Source organism: Coregonus lavaretus, assembly GCF_964263955.1.
Source record: "Coregonus lavaretus genome assembly, contig: HAP1_SCAFFOLD_2978, whole genome shotgun sequence".
NCBI lineage: Eukaryota > Metazoa > Chordata > Actinopteri > Salmoniformes > Salmonidae > Coregonus > Coregonus lavaretus.
This window is the reverse complement of record NW_028165410.1, coordinates 40,794-61,792: the sequence shown is the minus strand read 5'-3', so window position 1 is coordinate 61,792 and position 20,999 is coordinate 40,794. Positions and strand designations below refer to the sequence as shown.

The 20,999-nt window shown below is 42.3% G+C and overlaps 1 protein-coding gene across 2 annotated transcripts in view; it reads right to left on the bottom strand.

Annotated features, from left to right (window-relative positions):
* Positions 1-3,032: 3,032 nt before the first annotated feature.
* Positions 3,033-20,999, bottom strand: part of LOC311115893 (neuroblast differentiation-associated protein AHNAK-like) — a 45,453-nt gene continuing 27,486 nt past the window's right edge. For both annotated transcript variants that reach the window (XM_084191016.1, XM_084191017.1), the window contains 4 exons: positions 18,786-18,845; positions 18,102-18,259; positions 17,664-17,893; positions 3,033-17,236 (listed from right to left, as the gene is read on the bottom strand). In XM_084191016.1, coding sequence (XP_084047142.1) covers positions 4,361-17,236; positions 17,664-17,893; positions 18,102-18,258 — 13,263 coding nt within the window. In that variant the 5' untranslated portion in view covers position 18,259; positions 18,786-18,845 and the 3' untranslated portion in view covers positions 3,033-4,360. The remainder of the gene's footprint in view (positions 17,237-17,663; positions 17,894-18,101; positions 18,260-18,785; positions 18,846-20,999) is intronic.

Here is a 20,999-nt window from a genome sequence, read left to right as displayed (position 1 = left end):
ATTACCAACCCCTACGCTCCGAGCTAGGCTGAAACACCTGCATTTTGGAGCTGCCTTACTCAAGAAAGCAAAAAAAGAGACCAAGTTTATTAACTCAGTGATTATTTAATTTTTTACATTGTTTGCAAACTGATATGTGACACGTATGAATGCCAAAATAACATGCAAAACAGGCACAAAACTGTTTTTTTTTTAGCTAAACAGGTGGGGCTCAAAACAGGTGGGGATCTGCCCTGAATGACGGGTCGCCACTGGATAGGTTAAATCTAATAGTAAGTATTTTATAATTTGATTACTATATATATTAATTACATTTATATTTAGAAAGCATTGCAGTCATTTCAAGCCCTATTCCCCCACTTTTGTTGAATAGGGGGGGGGGAAATGATATATATGATTTATGTTTTTTCATATTTTCATATTTGTACTAAGTACTTGAGGTTGTGTCCTCAAACGTGAGTACACCTCACCAATTTATAATACTTTTTTTTTTTTACTAGAAAGGTGAATTCCAGATCTTTCTAGAACTATCCAGCTTTACTGGTTATGGTTTATGGCCATCTCATGAAAAGTAAATACTTTTGTCTATTTAGACAGAACTAAACAGTTTTTGCCATAACGTTCAAGAGGAACAGATTCTGATTTACGATGACATGCCTGTTGCAGTGCTTGGCATCAGTGACCCAACGGTAATAGAAAATGTACAGGCGGGAATATTCTCTTAAACTACATCAAACTGAAGCTGAATCCAAACTAAAACAAAGCAATAGACAATAAATACAACGGAATCTAAAACTGAATTGTAATGATATCACTTTATTATCAATAAATTGTCCTACCTTAAAACAAACATGACCGCATTCTGACAGTGTTTAGCTGTTAAAGCTGTCAAGATTAAGAGCAGGCAAGCTAATACAGTTTATTCCAATGAATCTATTGAACTCCTGCGGGAGTCAAGGACGGCATCTGCTCTGGCACACGAGACGGCAGTACAGACCTGGGCTAGCTAACAACATTATCATCTGCCTCGATGGGAGACTGGCAGCACCTAGCCTACTCGTCTCCCCGTTTCTCCCCTAGCTACAATATGCACTGGACATAACAGTGCTGATGATGACAAAATGGCTTAGGATGTGCGTGTGTGTGTGTGTGTGTAAAAGATTAAATCCGATCTGCGTTATAGAGCATTTTACATTTAAAGATAATTTCCAATTGAGCCGACATGTGCAGCATTTACCGTGAATTCGGAAACATTGAAAAGGTGCGTGGCCAACAAAGCCAGTGGCATTGATTGGGTCTTCAGTATTTGACAACAGAAGGTGTACAGAGAAAGAATCAGCTATGATGTGAATCAGATAGGATGTCATTATTATCTAAAAAAATATATATATAAAACAGAAACTTTCATACCAAACTGTAATTTCTGTAATACATGTTGTAATACTATCTCAGTATTGTTTACTGAATACTGTATGCTCTGGATGATTTCAAATATAATTCAGCCTTGTTCGTATGCATGAGACATACAAATGAAGTTCAGGAAGATCAGTCAGCAGAAAATAAAAATGCAACACATTGATAATTCATGCACAGACACACACTCTCTCTCTCTCTCTCTCTCTCTCTCTCTCATCCAATTAATAAAGAACACAGTTGTTTGATAGTGATCTAAAACAACACACAGCCAATTTAAATGCAACAATCAGCCTTTTGAGGTTTATTTGAAACAACTCCCAACATCAAGTCTCAAAGAAAGAAACGAGTTTATGAAAATAGGCTCCCTCTTACTGATTGAGTCAGTATACTCTCTGTAGTTCACTATACAGAGAATAGGGTGGCATTTGGGACGTACCCTCAATCTCTGGAGGTCAGGAGAGAAACATGTATGAAAAAATGTGCCTCTATCTGAGGTTTTTCCTTGAATCAATAGGAAGACATTTGGTAATGTTGGTGGATGGCCAAGCCAAGGCAAGGACATAGGGCAATGGGAGTTTATTTCGAGCTCCTGTCAGAGACACCCTAAGCACGGTAATGATTTAAGTATTATGAGTATCCTCAATGACAAATGTTACTAGATTAAAATTATAGAAATCAAGAAAGCAAGAGTATCCCGGGTCAGTGTTGATCTACACTCAAGGAGCAACTCAAGCATTACACATCTAGTCACTAACTTCACACATAACATAGTTCTTACCTGTCAAAGGAATCCTGCTGGTTATTGCATCCAGTCGGTCTTATATTCCTCTATTCCTACTATTTGATATCTGGAAGTCTCTAAAAGTATTGTAAACCAGTACTACTACAAACTACTACAACTCTCCAATGAAATATTCCGTTGCGTTTTAGTCCCCCCCCATGTCCTCCTCTTTAGCTGACAAATATTTTGCTTTCACAAAGGAAAATAACACTTTCCTCTTTTAAAGGAAATTCCTGAAGAGTTCCTTCCTCTACGCTGCCTCAACAACAATTACATTCAAACAACCAGGACCAGGGAACACTTCCTGTGTTCTAGCCAAAACACTTCCTGGACAATGGTAGACTACAGCTACACCACATGCAGAATGTGTCCCAAATAGCACCCTATCACCTACATAGTGCACTGCTTTTGACCAGGGATCCTTTAGAAAAATAGTAGGGAATAGTGGACACAACCCTTATAGCTATTTCTCAATAAGTTGACCACAACTCTGCCTACTCCTCTTACCAACACATTAATAATGTTGTAAAAGTTTTCAACATCACCGTTGATCATGTTCTTTCCGTATAGATACTCTCACATTTCCCAGAAGGCACCATGTTCCCTATAAAAGTGCACTACTTTTAACCAAGCCCCATAGGGTGTGGCTGAATGCCCCCGTACCCGTGTAGGGCCTCAGTGTGATTTCCTGACAGCTTAGTCCTTCATGTGGGATTTTCCATATCTGTTGGATGGGTAAACATGTTAGGTTGTGTAATATCATTAGTCAATATGGGGTTGGGGGATAATGAAGACATTGATAGGTGATATTTTTTTTAAAGAACATCAGGGCCAATTGGAATCTTCACCGTTTATTAGATTTATTTTTCACACATGAAACACAATAGACCCAAATGAATTAAAAACCTCCAACTCCATCAAATAAAAGCAAGGACATGTTCAGCTTTCTTTCTCTGTTATTAACATTGCAGATATGTGTTTACCTATACAGGTATAAAAATACAGCGTGACACTCTATTCATGATAGTCATACATTTTCTTTAGTGTAACCAAACACCAGAGACTTGCATTAAGTGAGGGAGTGAGGGAGAGAAATAGAGAGACAGCGAGAGAGGGACAGTGAGAGAGGGACAGTGAGAGAGAAAGAGTGAGAGAGAGACAGTGAGAGAAAGAGTGATCCACCTGAATGTAATACAATGGCTGCATTAAAAACATGATTTCCTTCTGTTATTCTGTTTCTTTACATTTCTAAATTCCTACATCTCTTGATTGTACAAAAATAAAAATGGATTCTTCAGCATATGCTGTACCAATTTCCAATTTGCACCTTCCATTTTGGTATTTGAGCAGAATTCAAATTAAAGGTGTTGAAGCAAAAAAAGGGACAAATTGTAATAATCAAATTGATGTAAAAAAAAAAAAAGAAAAAGAAAAAAGCCTTCTCGCTCTCAAAGATTAATAACAGCAGTTAATAGAGTTTATTAGTTTACATAAACGTTGCTTTTATTTGCAATTATGGTCTCTGACAGCATTGTCACTCTTGTTAGAACGTTATACAGGGAGGGCTTTATGTTGAGTAAATATGCTCCTGCAACGATTATATATCCAAAGCTTCAAAACAAAAGTAAATAATTTCATACATAAAAAATGAAAAGTAGTTGTTGTTTTTTTGTGCCTGTGTATATAAACATACTTTTCTTAAAAATAACAATTGAATCTATACTATTCTTGTGCAATAGACCCCCTGGATACAAAAAATACAACACCTAATCTTGAAAAAAATATGCATTGTAACAGAATGACAACACAACACTAAATATGTGAGGCGCTACTGGTATGAATTTGGTGAGATGGTAATATGTTCAATAAATTTTGACTATGTACAAAAGACAATACTTAATATTACAATACAGATTCATCTTATTTACAGTTAAATTGCAGTCTAAACAATCTCATGTACCCCATATGTGATAAGTCCAATTTGTGGGGAAGGACCAAAAGGGAATAAAAGTATTGTTACGTTACGCACAACTTCATGAGATGAGATGTGAACTCATCTGTCAAGTTTAAAAAATGTTGAGCAGTTAGGGGTGTTGCGTGTATATGGAGCCGATAATATGGGTAGTACATGAGAGAGTTTATATAAATCAGCCCCACAATTCATCATTTCTTTGGTGACACGGACAACTCGAGTTTTGGGAAATGGAAACCACCTCTAGACCCACTGTCGGTGCTGGAAGATGAGGAGATTCTAGACTTTTTAGAGGGGAGAGATACACCCCCACTTCTCACCTCTACCCTCTCTTCACTATCTTCACCCAGTGACACTTCATATGAGCCCGTCGACTTTGAGCCAAAACCACCAAAGGTGCCAAACTTTAACTTGCCCTTCTTTCCTTTCACCTTGGCCCCATCAACATCCACAGAGATGTCGCCACCCTCAGCACTTAAGTGACCTGAGGGGGAAGACACAGCCAGACCTCCCTCGTCACTCGCCACAGAGGAAGACCGATGCCTTGATTTCTTAAAAAGATCCAGTGAGGCTGACTTGCTCTTAGGGGACGCACCAAGCCCAGATCCTCCCTCTACTGACAACTTGCCACTCACTAACTCCCCGTGACTTAAACTCAACTCTTTGGAGCCCTTAACGCCGCCACTACCACCGGCTCGCAGTTCTGCGTCCGGCCCCTGGAAGCTTAGATCCGCTGCACTACCTCCCTTTGCTTTTGACTTGCCAAAACCGAACCTTGGCATCTTGACCTTTACTTTCCCACCAGTGTTCTTCACGTCCGGGCTGTGCAGCTCCAGGCTCGGAGAACTAACGCTACCACTAACCAAAGGAGTCTGCACATCCATCTTCCCACCCACCACTGCTGCCCCTGCCCCTGCCCCTGCATCAACATCTACTCCCATCTCTGGTCCATGGTACTTCGGAACATTGATTTTGGGGAATGATACGTGTCCCTCTGGGAAATGTAGTCCACCGTATCCTGAAACATTTGAGTCTCCTTCTACTCCTCCTCCTCCAATATCTATCTTAGGACCTTTAAAACCTTTCAGATTTTGCCCGTTCACATTTACGTCGACATCAGGGACATTTACCTGGGGCCCTTTGATTTTCATCCCTGGAAATTTTATGTTAGACTTAGTTTTTACATCTGGGACTTCCATGTTTACATCTGGGCCCCCAATATTGGCTTGTAGGCTCCCAGATGACAAGCCACCAGACAGAGAGCCATCACCTTTAACTTTGGGAGATTTTACATCAAATTCCACATCGGGGAAATGAAGTTTTCCAAAGAAGGGTTTCTTTACTTTTGCTCCTTTCAGGTGAAGCTCAGGAGAGTCAACATCTAAATCTACACCTGATGTTTCAAGGTCAATATCTACATCAGGTTTCTTTGCTTTCCCTTTGATTTTGGGTAGTTTGAATTTGCCTTTCTTTCCTTTGAAATGAACATCAACATCAGGGGCTTCTAGACTACTGTCAACCTCTGGCAAATCTAATTTGGGGCTCTTACCTCCCATGTGGAACTTTGGGGCCTTGAATTTAGGCCCTTTGATATTTGCATCCCCTAGGTTAAGGTCAACCTCAGGTGCCTTCACATCAATCTTTCTGTGAGAAATATTCAGTTCAGGACCTTCAACTTCTGGGGACTTAATACCAAATGTGGGACCTTTGAACTTTGGAAACTTGATCTCTGGTTTTTCAATACTGAAACTGGGACTTCCCATATCAAGGGAACCACCTGACAACTTTGCATCAGGGCCTAAGATGTCGAGATCTGTACGTGAAATGTCAACACTAGGTCCCTTGATGTCTATATCAGCTTTTGGTAGGTTAACATCAACATCTGGACCCTCAACTTTGTGTCCTTTGAATCCAAATGATGGCATATTTATCTTTGGCATCTTAAATCCTCCTGAACCTTCAAATTCAACATCTGGACCTTCAATGTCTACTTTGGGTGCTTTGAGGTCTCCTGACATATCAAAATCTCCCTTCACCTTTGGACCTTTCAGATTGAAGTCCATGTCAGGCATTGAGATGTTTGGTCCTGAAATTGAAGGCATCTTGAATTGTGGTCCTTTGATTTTACAATCTGGACCTTCAATGTCTAGGTTTGGACCTTTGATGTCTCCTTCGATCTTGGGGACTGACACGTCGAAATCTCCTTTCATCTTTGGACCTTTCAGGTTGAAGTCCACATCAGGCATGGAGATCTTTGGTCCAGAAACTGATGGCATCTTGACTTTTGGCCCTTTGATTTTACCATCTGGACCTTCAATGTCCAGTTCAGGACCTTTGATGTCAACATTAGGCCCCTTAATGTCAATGTCAGCTTTAGGTAGGTTGACATCAACATCTGGCCCCTCCAGTTTGGGTCCTTTGAATCCAAATGATGGCATCTTCATCTTTGGCATCTTAAATCCTCCTGAACCTTCAATGTCAACATCTGGACCTTCAATGTCTACTTTGGGTGCTTTGAGGTCTCCTGACATATCAAAATCTCCCTTCACCTTTGGGCCTTTCAGATTGAAGTCCACATCTGGCATGGAGATATTTGGTCCTGACACTGACGGCATCTTGAATTTTGGCCCTTTGATTTTACCATCTGGACCTTCAATGTCCAGTTCTGGACCTTTGATGTCAACATTGGGCCCCTTAATATCAATGTCAGCTTTAGGAAGGTTGACATCAACATCTGGCCCCTCTAGTTTGGGTCCTTTGAATCCAAATGACGGCATCTTCATCTTTGGCATCTTAAATCCTCCTGAACCTTCAATGTCAACATCTGGACCTTCAATGTCTACTTTGGGTGCTTTGAGGTCTCCTGACATATCAAAATCTCCCTTCACCTTTGGGCCTTTCAGATTGAAGTCCACATCGGGCATGGAGATCTTTGGTCCTGACACTGACGGCATCTTGAATTTTGGCCCTTTGATTTTACCATCTGGACCTTCAATGTCCAGTTCTGGACCTTTGATGTCAACATTGGGCCCCTTAATATCAATGTTAGCTTTAGGAAGGTTGACATCAACATCTGGCCCCTCCAGTTTGGGTCCTTTGAATCCAAATGATGGCATCTTCATCTTTGGCATCTTAAATCCTCCTGAACCTTCAATGTCAACATCTGGACCTTCAATGTCTACTTTGGGTGCTTTGAGGTCTCCTGACATATCAAAATCTCCCTTCACCTTTGGGCCTTTCAGATTGAAGTCCACATCGGGAATGGATATCTTTGGTCCTGACACTGACGGCATCTTGAATTTTGGCCCTTTGATTTTACCATCTGGACCTTCAATGTCCAGTTCTGGACCTTTGATGTCAACATTGCGCCCCTTAATATCAATGTCAGCTTTAGGTAGGTTAACATCAATATCTGGCCCCTCCAGTTTGGGTCCTTTGAATCCAAATGACGGCATCTTCATCTTTGGCATCTTAAAGCCTCCTGAACCTTCAATGTCAACATCTGGACCTTCAATGTCTACTTTGGGTGCTTTGAGGTCTCCTGACATATCAAAATCTCCCTTCACCTTTGGGCCTTTCAGATTGAAGTCCACATCTGGCATGGAGATCTTTGGTCCTGACACTGACGGCATCTTGAATTTTGGCCCTTTGATTTTACCATCTGGACCTTCAATGTCCAGTTCTGGACCTTTGATGTCAACATTGGGCCCCTTAATATCAATGTTAGCTTTAGGAAGGTTGACATCAACATCTGGCCCCTCCAGTTTGGGTCCTTTGAATCCAAATGATGGCATCTTCATCTTTGGCATCTTAAATCCTCCTGAACCTTCAATGTCAACATCTGGACCTTCAATGTCTACTTTGGGTGCTTTGAGGTCTCCTGACATATCAAAATCTCCCTTCACCTTTGGGCCTTTCAGATTGAAGTCCACATCTGGCATGGAGATCTTTGGTCCTGACACTGACGGCATCTTGAATTTTGGCCCTTTGATTTTACCATCTGGACCTTCAATGTCCAGTTCTGGACCTTTGATGTCAACATTGGGCCCCTTAATATCAATGTTAGCTTTAGGAAGGTTGACATCAACATCTGGCCCCTCCAGTTTGGGTCCTTTGAATCCAAATGACGGCATCTTCATCTTTGGCATCTTAAATCCTCCTGAACCTTCAATGTCAACATCTGGATGTTCGATGTCTACTTTGGGAGCATTAAGGTTTCCTTCGATCTTGGGGACTGATACATTGAAATCTCCTTTCATTTTTGGACCTTTCAGGTTGAAGTCCACATCAGGCATAGAGATATTTGGTCCTGATATCGATGGCATCTTGAATTTTGGCCCTTTGATTTTATCATCTGGGCCTTCAATGTCTAGTTCTGGACCTTCGAGGTCAACATTGGGCCCCTTAATATCAATGTTAGCTTTAGGAAGGTTGACATCAACATCTGGCCCCTCCAGTTTGGGTCCTTTGAATCCAAATGACGGCATCTTCATCTTTGGCATCTTAAATCCTCCTGAACCTTCAATGTCAACATCTGTACCTTCAATGTCTACTTTGGGAGCTTTGAGGTCTCCTGACATATCAAAATCTCCCTTCATCTTTGGACCTTTTAGATTGAAATCCACATCGGGCATGGAGATCTTTGGTCCAGAAATTGATGGCATCTTGAATTTTGGCCCTTTGATTTTACCATCGGGACCTTCAATGTCTAGGTTTGCATCGTTGATGTCAACATCAGGTCCCTCAATGTCAATGTCAGCTTTAGGTAGTTTGAGATCGACATCCGGACCCTCCAGGTTAGGTCCTTTGAATCCAAATGAAGGCATCTTCATCTTTGGCATCTTAAATCCTCCTGAACCTTCAATGTCAACATCTGGCCCTTCAATGTCTACTTTTGGTGCTTTGAGGTCTCCTTCTATTATTGGCACAGACATGTCCACATCTCCCTTTATCCTTTGACCTTTCAGGTTGAAATCCACATCAGGCATAGAGATCTTTGGTCCTGATATTGATGGCATCTTGTATTTTGGGCCCTTAATTTTGCCATCAGGGCTTTCAATGTCAATTTCCGGAACTTTAATGTCAACACTGGGTCCCTTAATGCCAATGTCAGCTTTAGGTAGGTTAATATCTACATCTGGTATCTCTACCTTAGGGCTTTTGAATCCAAATTTTGGCATTTTGAATTTGGATCCCTTGACTTTAGTAGCCCCAACATCAAGCTCAAGTTCTGAAACACTACCTTTCGGTCCTTTGACATTAATATCTGCTTTCGCAAGATTTACATCAACCTCAGGAGACTTGACTTTTGGCCCTTTGAATCCAAACTTTGGCATTTTGAACATAGACTTCTTCGGTGTAATGTCAGGACTCTCTATTGAGACATCCAACCCATCAACGTCAGCTTTGGGTGTAGTGTTTTCTCCCTCCACTCCCCCCTTGAACTTTGGCCCTTTGAGATTGAAATCAACATCAGGCATTGACATTTTGGGGGCAGACATAGAGGGCATCTTCATCTTTGGCATTTTAAATCCTCCCGAACCTTCAATGTCAACATCTGGACCTTCAAAGTCTACTTTGGGTGCTTTCAGGTCTCCTTCAATCATTGGCACGGACATGTCCACATCTCCCTTTATCTTTGGACCTTTCAGATTGAAATCCACGTCTGGCATTGAGATCTTTGGTCCAGATATTGATGGCATTTTGAATTTCGGTCCTTTGATTTTACCATCTGGACCTTCAATGTCCAGTTCTGGAACTTTAATGTCAACATTTGGTCCCTTGATGTCAATGTCAGCTTTGGGTAGGTTGAGATCAACATCTGGACCCTCCAGTTTAGGACTTTTGAATCCAAATGATGGCATCTTCATCTTTGGCATCTTAAATCCTCCCGAACCTTCAATGTCAACATCTGGACCTTCAATGTCTACTTTGGGTGCTTTCAGGTCTCCTTCAATCATTGGCACGGACATGTCCACATCTCCCTTTATCTTTGGACCTTTCAGATTGAAATCCACGTCTGGCATTGAGATCTTTGGTCCAGAAATTGATGGCATTTTGAATTTCGGTCCTTTGATTTTACCATCAGGGCCTTCAATGTCAAGTTCTGGACCTTTAATGTCCACTTTGGGCGCTTTGATGTCTATATCAGCTTTTGGTAGGTTAACATCAACATCTGGACCCTCCAATTTAGGACCTTTGAATCCAAATGATGGCATCTTCATCTTTGGCATCTTAAATCCTCCTGAACCTTCAATGTCAACATCTGGCCCCTCTATGTCTACTTTGGGTGCTTTGAGGTCTCCTGACACATCGAAATCTCCTTTCATCTTTGGACCTTTTAGGTTGAAGTCCACATCGGGCATGGAGATATTTGGTCCTGACATTGACGGCATCTTGAATTTCGGCCCTTTGATTTTACCATCAGGGCCTTCAATGTCAAGTTCTGGACCTTTAACGTCCACTTTGGGCACTTTGATGTCTATATCAGCTTTTGGTAGGTTAACATCAACATCTGGACCCTCCAATTTTGGACCTTTGAATCCAAATGACGGCATCTTCATCTTTGGCATCTTAAATCCTCCTGAACCTTCAATGTCAACATCTGGCCCCTCTATGTCTACTTTGGGTGCTTTGAGGTCTCCTGACACATCGAAATCTCCTTTCATCTTTGGACCTTTTAGGTTGAAGTCCACATCGGGCATGGAGATATTTGGTCCTGACATTGACGGCATCTTGAATTTCGGCCCTTTGATTTTACCATCAGGGCCTTCAATGTCAAGTTCTGGACCTTTAACATCCACTTTGGGCACTTTGATGTCTATATCAGCTTTTGGTAGGTTAACATCAACATCTGGACCCTCCAATTTTGGACCTTTGAATCCAAATGACGGCATCTTCATCTTTGGCATCTTAAATCCTCCTGAACCTTCAATGTCAACATCTGGCCCCTCTATGTCTACTTTGGGTGCTTTGAGGTCTCCTTCTATCTTGGGCACTGACACATCAAAATCTCCTTTCATCTTTGGACCTTTTAGGTTGAAGTCCACATCGGGCATGGAGATCTTTGGTCCAGAAATGGATGGCATCTTGAATTTTGGCCCTTTGATTTTACCATCAGGGCCTTCAATGTCAAGTTCTGGACCTTTAACATCCACTTTGGGCGCTTTGATGTCTATATCAGTTTTTGGTAGGTTAACATCAACATCTGGACCCTCCATTTTAGGACCTTTGAATCCAAATGATGGCATCTTCATCTTTGGCATCTTAAATCCTCCTGAACCTTCAATGTCAACATCTGGAACTTCAATGTCTCCTTTGGGTGCTTTGAGGTCTCCTGACACATCGAAATCTCCTTTCATCTTTGGACCTTTTAGGTTGAAGTCCACATCGGGCATGGAGATATTTGGTCCTGACATTGACGGCATCTTGAATTTCGGCCCTTTGATTTTACCATCAGGGCCTTCAATGTCAAGTTCTGGACCTTTAACATCCACTTTGGGCACTTTGATGTCTATATCAGCTTTTGGTAGGTTAACATCAACATCTGGACCCTCCAATTTTGGACCTTTGAATCCAAATGACGGCATCTTCATCTTTGGCATCTTAAATCCTCCTGAACCTTCAATGTCAACATCTGGCCCCTCTATGTCTACTTTGGGTGCTTTGAGGTCTCCTTCTATCTTGGGCACTGACACATCAAAATCTCCTTTCATCTTTGGACCTTTTAGGTTGAAGTCCACATCGGGCATGGAGATCTTTGGTCCAGAAATGGATGGCATCTTGAATTTTGGCCCTTTGATTTTACCATCAGGGCCTTCAATGTCAAGTTCTGGACCTTTAACATCCACTTTGGGCGCTTTGATGTCTATATCAGCATTTGGTAGGTTAACATCAACATCTGGACCCTCCATTTTAGGACCTTTGAATCCAAATGATGGCATCTTCATCTTTGGCATCTTAAATCCTCCTGAACCTTCAATGTCAACATCTGGAACTTCAATGTCTCCTTTGGGTGCTTTGAGGTCTCCTGACACATCGAAATCTCCTTTCATCTTTGGACCTTTTAGGTTGAAGTCCACATCGGGCATGGAGATATTTGGTCCTGACATTGACGGCATCTTGAATTTCGGCCCTTTGATTTTACCATCAGGGCCTTCAATGTCAAGTTCTGGACCTTTAACATCCACTTTGGGCACTTTGATGTCTATATCAGCTTTTGGTAGGTTAACATCAACATCTGGACCCTCCAATTTTGGACCTTTGAATCCAAATGACGGCATCTTCATCTTTGGCATCTTAAATCCTCCTGAACCTTCAATGTCAACATCTGGCCCCTCTATGTCTACTTTGGGTGCTTTGAGGTCTCCTTCTATCTTGGGCACTGACACATCAAAATCTCCTTTCATCTTTGGACCTTTTAGGTTGAAGTCCACATCGGGCATGGAGATCTTTGGTCCAGAAATGGATGGCATCTTGAATTTTGGCCCTTTGATTTTACCATCAGGGCCTTCAATGTCAAGTTCTGGACCTTTAACATCCACTTTGGGCGCTTTGATGTCTATATCAGTTTTTGGTAGGTTAACATCAACATCTGGACCCTCCATTTTAGGACCTTTGAATCCAAATGATGGCATCTTCATCTTTGGCATCTTAAATCCTCCTGAACCTTCAATGTCAACATCTGGAACTTCAATGTCTCCTTTGGGTGCTTTGAGGTCTCCTGACACATCGAAATCTCCTTTCATCTTTGGACCTTTTAGGTTGAAGTCCACATCGGGCATGGAGATATTTGGTCCTGACATTGACGGCATCTTGAATTTCGGCCCTTTGATTTTACCATCAGGGCCTTCAATGTCAAGTTCTGGACCTTTAACATCCACTTTGGGCACTTTGATGTCTATATCAGCTTTTGGTAGGTTAACATCAACATCTGGACCCTCCAATTTTGGACCTTTGAATCCAAATGACGGCATCTTCATCTTTGGCATCTTAAATCCTCCTGAACCTTCAATGTCAACATCTGGCCCCTCTATGTCTACTTTGGGTGCTTTGAGGTCTCCTTCTATCTTGGGCACTGACACATCAAAATCTCCTTTCATCTTTGGACCTTTTAGGTTGAAGTCCACATCGGGCATGGAGATCTTTGGTCCAGAAATGGATGGCATCTTGAATTTTGGCCCTTTGATTTTACCATCAGGGCCTTCAATGTCAAGTTCTGGACCTTTAACATCCACTTTGGGCGCTTTGATGTCTATATCAGCTTTTGGTAGGTTAACATCAACATCTGGACCCTCCATTTTAGGACCTTTGAATCCAAATGATGGCATCTTCATCTTTGGCATCTTAAATCCTCCTGAACCTTCAATGTCAACATCTGGAACTTCAATGTCTCCTTTGGGTGCTTTGAGGTCTCCTGACACATCGAAATCTCCTTTCATCTTTGGACCTTTTAGGTTGAAGTCCACATCGGGCATGGAGATATTTGGTCCTGACATTGACGGCATCTTGAATTTCGGCCCTTTGATTTTACCATCAGGGCCTTCAATGTCAAGTTCTGGACCTTTAACATCCACTTTGGGCACTTTGATGTCTATATCAGCTTTTGGTAGGTTAACATCAACATCTGGACCCTCCAATTTTGGACCTTTGAATCCAAATGACGGCATCTTCATCTTTGGCATCTTAAATCCTCCTGAACCTTCAATGTCAACATCTGGCCCCTCTATGTCTACTTTGGGTGCTTTGAGGTCTCCTTCTATCTTGGGCACTGACACATCAAAATCTCCTTTCATCTTTGGACCTTTTAGGTTGAAGTCCACATCGGGCATGGAGATCTTTGGTCCAGAAATGGATGGCATCTTGAATTTTGGCCCTTTGATTTTACCATCAGGGCCTTCAATGTCAAGTTCTGGACCTTTAACATCCACTTTGGGCGCTTTGATGTCTATATCAGCTTTTGGTAGGTTAACATCAACATCTGGACCCTCCATTTTAGGACCTTTGAATCCAAATGATGGCATCTTCATCTTTGGCATCTTAAATCCTCCTGAACCTTCAATGTCAACATCTGGAACTTCAATGTCTCCTTTGGGTGCTTTGAGGTCTCCTGACACATCGAAATCTCCTTTCATCTTTGGACCTTTTAGGTTGAAGTCCACATCGGGCATGGAGATATTTGGTCCTGACATTGACGGCATCTTGAATTTTGGCCCTTTGATTTTACCATCAGGGTCTTCAATGTCAAGTTCTGGACCTTTGATGTTAACATTAGGTCCCTTTATTTCAATGTCACCTTTAGGTAGTTTGACATCAACATCTCCCTCAATTTTGGGTCCTCTGATTCCAAATGAGGGCATCTTTATCTTTGGCAATTTGAATCCACCTTCAAATCCTTCAACGTCAACATCTGGCCCTTCAATGTCTACTTTGGGAGCCTTGATGTCAATTTCAGCTTTTGGTAGGTGTACATCGACATCAGGACCCTCAAGTCCGGCTCCTTTGATTCCAAATGATGGCATCTTTACTTTAGGCATCTTGAAACCAGCTTCTGGACCAAGAATGTCAACACCTGAACCTTTAATGTCTACTTTGGGTGTTTTGATGTCGCCTTCAAGCTTTGGCACTGATACATCCACCTCTCCCTTTACCTTTGAAGTTTTCAGATTGATATCCACATCGGGCATTGAGATCTTTGGTCCAGATATTGATGGCATCTTGAATTTGGGGTCTTTGATTTTACCATCAGGCCCTTTAATGTCAATTTCTGGACCTTCAATGTCAATGTCAGCTTTTGGTAGGTTAACATCCATTTCTGGACCCTCCAATTTAGGTCCTTTGATTCCAAATGATGGCATCTTCATCTTTGGCATCTTAAATCCTCCTGAACCTTCAATGTCAACATCTGGACCTTCAATGTCTACTTTGGGTGCTTTGACGTCTCCTTCTATCTTGGGCCCTGACACATCAAAATCTCCCTTCATCTTTGGACCTTTCAGATTGAAGTCCACGTCAGGCATTGAGATGTTTGGTCCTGACATTGACGGCATCTTGAATTTCGGCCCTTTGATTTTACCATCAGGGCCTTCAATGTCAAGTTCTGGACCTTTAATGTCCACTTTGGGCGCTTTGATGTCAATGTCAGCTTTTGGTAGGTTAACATCAACATCTGGACCCTCCAATTTAGGTCCTTTGAATCCAAATGATGGCATCTTCATCTTTGGCATCTTAAATCCTCCTGAACCTTCAATGTCAACATCTGGACCTCCAATGTCTACTTTGGGTGCTGATATGTCTCCTTTTATCTTTGGCACTGACATGTCCACATCACCCTTCAGCTTGGGCCCTTTAAGACTGATGTCCATTTCAGGCGTTGAGATCTTTGGGCCTGACATTGATGGCATCTTGAATTTTGGGACCTTGATTTTTCCATCAGGGTCTTCGATGTCAAGTGCTAGACCTTTTATATTAACATTAGGTCCCTTGATGTCAATCTCACCTTTAGGTAGTTTGACATCAACATCTCCCTCAACTTTGGTTCCAAATGAGGGCATCTTTATCTTTGGCATTTTGAATCCACCTTCAAGTCCTTCAACGTCAATATCTGGCCCTTCAATGTCTACTTTGGGAGCCTTGATGTCTCCTTCTAGCTTTGGCAATGATACATTCACGTCTCCCTTCACCTTTGGACCTTTCAAATTGATGTCCACATCGGGCATTGAGATCTTTGGTCCTGATATTGATGGACCTTTAATATCAACTTTGGGAGCCTTGTGGTCAATGTCAGCTTTTGGTAGGTTGACATCAACACCAGGACCCTCACGTCCGGCTCCTTTGATCCCAAATGATGGCATCTTTACTTTGGGTATCTTGAAACCGCCTTCTGGACCTTCTATATCAACACCTGAACCTTGAACTTTGGGTGCTTTGATGTCAACACCACCCATCTTCTTTCCTCCTTTCACATTCATAGATGGGCCTGATACATCTACATCTACCCCTGGAACCGAAACATCCACAGTGCCCTTCACCTGCGGTAGTTTAACATCTCCATCGCTCTCTGCACCTCCAGTGTTCAGTCCAAATGATGGTATTTTGATGCCACCTTTGAGTTTGCTTTCACTTTCAATGGTTGTTTCTTTTATTGACTGTCCTTTTACAGACATTTTCACCGAGCCAGACTCCTTTATGCCTGGGGTATTGATGTCAAGTTTTGGCGCTCTTATGTCCGTTGATATCTTGCCTCCATTCAACCCTGTATCAATTCCTGGCTTGTTGGGTAAGGAAACCCCACCCTGGTTCCCTCCGGAGAGACTCGCCGACCCTCTCATCTGTTGATCACTAACGGTTATTTCAGGTACTAAACCTCCGACCCAGTCTGCACTTCCTCTACCAGGCAAATTAACGTCTACTCCTCTCACCTCCCCTTCACCCATTGATATGGCGCTGGAGGAAATATTTGTTGTTCTTCCAGGGACCGTGACACTAGCTGATCCTGCCTGGTAGTCACCTGAGCCACCTGAAACCAGAAAGCTCCCGTCCCCCTGCTCACCCCGTCTACACAGGCCGAACTCCCCCTGACCCTTCGCCCCCGACATCCCAAAGCTAGGTCCTTTGAATCTGATCCCTGCTGCTCCACCATCTCCCACCTCCATCTCCCTCGTAACAGCGGTGGTCTTCACCCCTCCAGTGCTCCAGTGCTTCTCAGAAGAGCTAGTGACATGTGGCCCAGTGAAAGAAACACCGTCACCTCCTAGTTCACCCGCCACCAATCCACCACCTATGCCTGAAGGGCTTCCGCTTCCGTGTAAAACTCGGATTTGAGACGACGAGCTGTCCCCTCCTGACTGCTCTGGGCCGGTGAGCTCAAGCTGCTCATCCACGCCCCCCGGCATGTCCACGGTGTAGGTGGTGATGCGACGGGTGATGGTAGTGATCGTGCTGCCGTCGGTGCTGGTGCTGCTGTGGCGCTCCGTACGGACGTCCACGCCCTCAGCCAGATCCTCAGACTTCAGCCGGGGCTTAATCTTCTTGGAATATATTCTCTTGTAGTCTTCATCATCCCCACTCTGGTCTCGTCAAAAGAAGGTGAAATCAGTAATTGCAGTAATTCATTAATTTATTACATTAGGTACTAACACTATTGTTGAAAATATACAGTATGAACATTCGATATGGAAGTAAGTCTATTTGAGATGATTTATTGATCATTTGAGAAAATAGTGAAGTCTGTATTGAAGAAGTTTGTGTTCACCAGAGTTGGGGTCAATTCCATTTCAATTCCAGTGAATTCAGAATTCTAATTACAATTCTAAATTGGAATTTCAGTGTACATTCAGAATTGACTGGAAGTGAAATAGAATTGACCCCAACCCTTGTCTTTACATAAAAGCTATTGAAAAGTTTATTAAAGTCCTGTAAAATCCCAATCTTTGCCGCACCATCACGCAAGTAAATACACTTAACATTGCTTGCACAGTCAACATAGCTACATACCAGGATATTGTCTTGGCTGGAGCCTCCAAACCTTCCCTTCCCTTCATACGTCAGAGTTCCCATTGGGGAACGGCTGGGTGACAGAGTTCCCATGGGGGAACGGCAGGGTGACTTGTCCTTGTTTTGTAGTTTCAGTCCAACCTTGTGTTTGTTTAAGGTCTTAAGGAGCTCCGCCGTCTCCTCGGAACTCATGTTGTCAAAGTAGATGGTGGCCCCCACGATTTGATCACCTTTAGGGGAGGACACAAGAGAACATTGATACCATGTTAAAATCCGTCAGTCAAATAGATTTGGAATAAAACGAAAAAATTTAGATCAAGCAAACTTTACATAAATTATAAGATATCAGGAGCTTAAATAACAGTAGAAATCAATTAAGTTGATGTATTATAGAAAATGAATACTGTACATAAGAGCAATTCTAACACTGTTACATACCCTCATGTACTCTTCCAGTGCGTCCAGCAGGCGACTCCATTTTCACCTCTTTGACATAGATCTCTCCTTCTCCTGACTGCTCAAGGGTCATTCCCTGTTTCTCTGGACCCGACCAGTCAGAGAAGAGCACCTCCCTGGTCTCCTCCTCCTCAGCCATCCTTTAATAATAATAGATGTAAAAAGCGCTTTTCAATACAAGAAGAATCTCAAAGATGCTTTGAAGACCAACAATATTAAGTTAGTTCATGTTAGTTCAGGGGGGATAAAGAGATTGATGAAGAGAGAGAGAGAGAGAGAGAGAGAGAGAGAAAGAGCGAGAGCGAGTGAGAGAGAGAGACAGAGATGAGAGAGAGAGGGATAGAGATGGGTGAGAGAGAGAGAGAGAGAGAGAGAGAGAGAGAGAGAGAGAGAGAGAGAGAGAGAGAGAGAGAGAGAGAGAGAGAGAGAGAGAGAGAGAGAGAGAGAGAGAGAGAGACAGACAGACAGAGATGAGAGAGAGAGGGATAGAGATGGGGGAGGGAGAGAGAGAGAGATAGAGAGAGAGAGAGAGAGAGAGAGGGATAGAGATGGGGGGAGAGAGAGAGAGAGAGAGAGAGAGAGAGAGAGAGAGAGAGATAGAGATAGGGGGGGGGGGGGGATCACAATAAATATAAAATAAAATGCAAATAAAGACTATAGTAATACCTTTGGTTTTCCTTGTCCTCTGCCTATGCTCTGGTGTGGTTCGTTTCTGCCTTGGTTTTCCTGAAAAACAAAACATGCCATAACATCAGTACAAAGAAAACCCTGTTAAAATGTAAGGCACCTGTCATATTTGCATGTTTATTTGCTTTTATGAAAAACATGTTCTACCTGTCACTCACCACATGGTTACAACAAGTTCTTGTTATACTTGATGGCCTAAGACGTATGAAATGGCCAATAGATGGCGCTAAAACTCTGGGTAGGTGAGTAGTACTGTAGTAATGTCCTATATAACCAACTCTCAGTTGCCTCCTTTTTCTCCTGTGCTGCGTTTTGTGGCCGTTTGGTTAGAGTTGGGACTGAGACCACACCCTGCCCTGAGGAAAGCTGCCTGATCCTGCAGCCTACACCTCTGCTCCAATGTCAATACTGAGAACAATGATGGTTGTAGCGCTTTAAGCGTCAGTTTGTCAGAGCACCTTACCGATCACTGCACCTGTACACAGCCCATCTGTAATTAGCCCGCCCAACTACCTCGTCCCTATATTGTTATTTATTTTGCTCTTTTGCACCCCAGTATCTCTTTTTGCACATCACCTCTTGCACATCTATCATTCCAGTGTTAATACTAATTGTTATTATTTTGCACTATGGCCTATTTATTGCCTTACCTCCATAACTTGCTACATTTGCACACACTGTATATATTTTTTCTGTTGTATTTTTGACTTTATGTTTTTTTTTTACCCCATATGTAACTCTGTGTTGTTGTTTTTAATCGCACTGCTTTGCTTTATCTTGGCCAGGTCGCAGTTGTAAATGAGAACTTGTTCTCAACTGGCTTACCTGGTTAAATAAAGGTGAAATAAAAATAAAATAAAAAAAGTAGCTGCCATTCTTTTAGACAAAACGCACACACACACGTTTGTATAAAACACACACACACACACACACACACATAAACCAAACCTCTTGTTTTGTACACACAGCATCAGAGAAGGTGAGACCAAACTGTCATTTTTTTCCCTGGTTTGATTCCTGACAGACTATTTCCATTCAACTATTTGTTGTGAAATTGACTTCCTCATTTGTAACTATCGTCACTTAGCTGGGCATGTTCAAGATGTGTTCAATTTTGTAAATAATATGTCGGAACTGAGGAGTACATGCAGTAGAGGAGATACAGTTTGAAGTCGGAAAGTTTACATCCTCTTAGGTTGGAGTCATTAAAACAGCAAAGGACCTTGTGAAGACGCTGGAGGAAACAGGTACAAAAGTATCTACATCCACAGTAAAAACGAGTCCTATATCGACATAACCTGAAAGGCCGCTCGGCAAGGAAGAAGCCACTGCTCCAAAACCGCCATAAAAAAAGCCAGACTACGGTTTGTGGACAAAGATCGTACTTTTTGGAGAAATGTCCTCTGGTCTGATGAAACAAAAATAGAACTGTTTGGCCATAATGACCATCGTTATGTTTGGAGGAAAAAGGTGATATCTTGCAAGCCGAAGAACACCATCACAACCGTGAAGCACGGGGGTGGCAGCATCATGCTGTGGGGGTGCTTTGCTGCAGGAGGGACTGGTGCACTTCACAAAATAGATGGCATCATGAGGAAGGAAAATTATGTGGATATATTGAAGCAACATCTCAAGACATCAGTCAGGAAGTTAAAGCTTGGTCACAAATTGGTCTTCCAAATGGACAATGACCCCAAGCATACTTCCCAAGTTGTGGCAAAATGGCTTAAGGACAACAAAGTCAAGGTATTGGAGTGGCCATAACAAAGCTCTGACCTCAATCCTATAGAAAATTTGTGGGCAGAACTGAAAAAGCGTGTGCGAGCAAGGAGGCCTACAAACCTGACTCAGTTACACCAGCTCTGTCAGAAGGAATGGGCCAAAATTCACCCAACTTATTGTGGGAAGCTTGTGGAAGGCTACCCGAAACGTTTGACCCAAGTTAAACAATTTAAAGGCAATGCTACCAAATACTAATTGAGTGTATGTACACTTCTGACCCACTGGGAATGTGATGAAATAAATAAAAAGCTGAAATAAATCATTTTCTCTACTATTATTCTGACATTTCACGTTCTTAAAATAAAGTGGTGATCCTAACTGACCTAAGACAGGGAATTTTTACTAGGATTAAATGTCAGGAATTGTGAAACACTGAGTTTAAATGTATTTGGCTAAGGTGTATGTAAACTT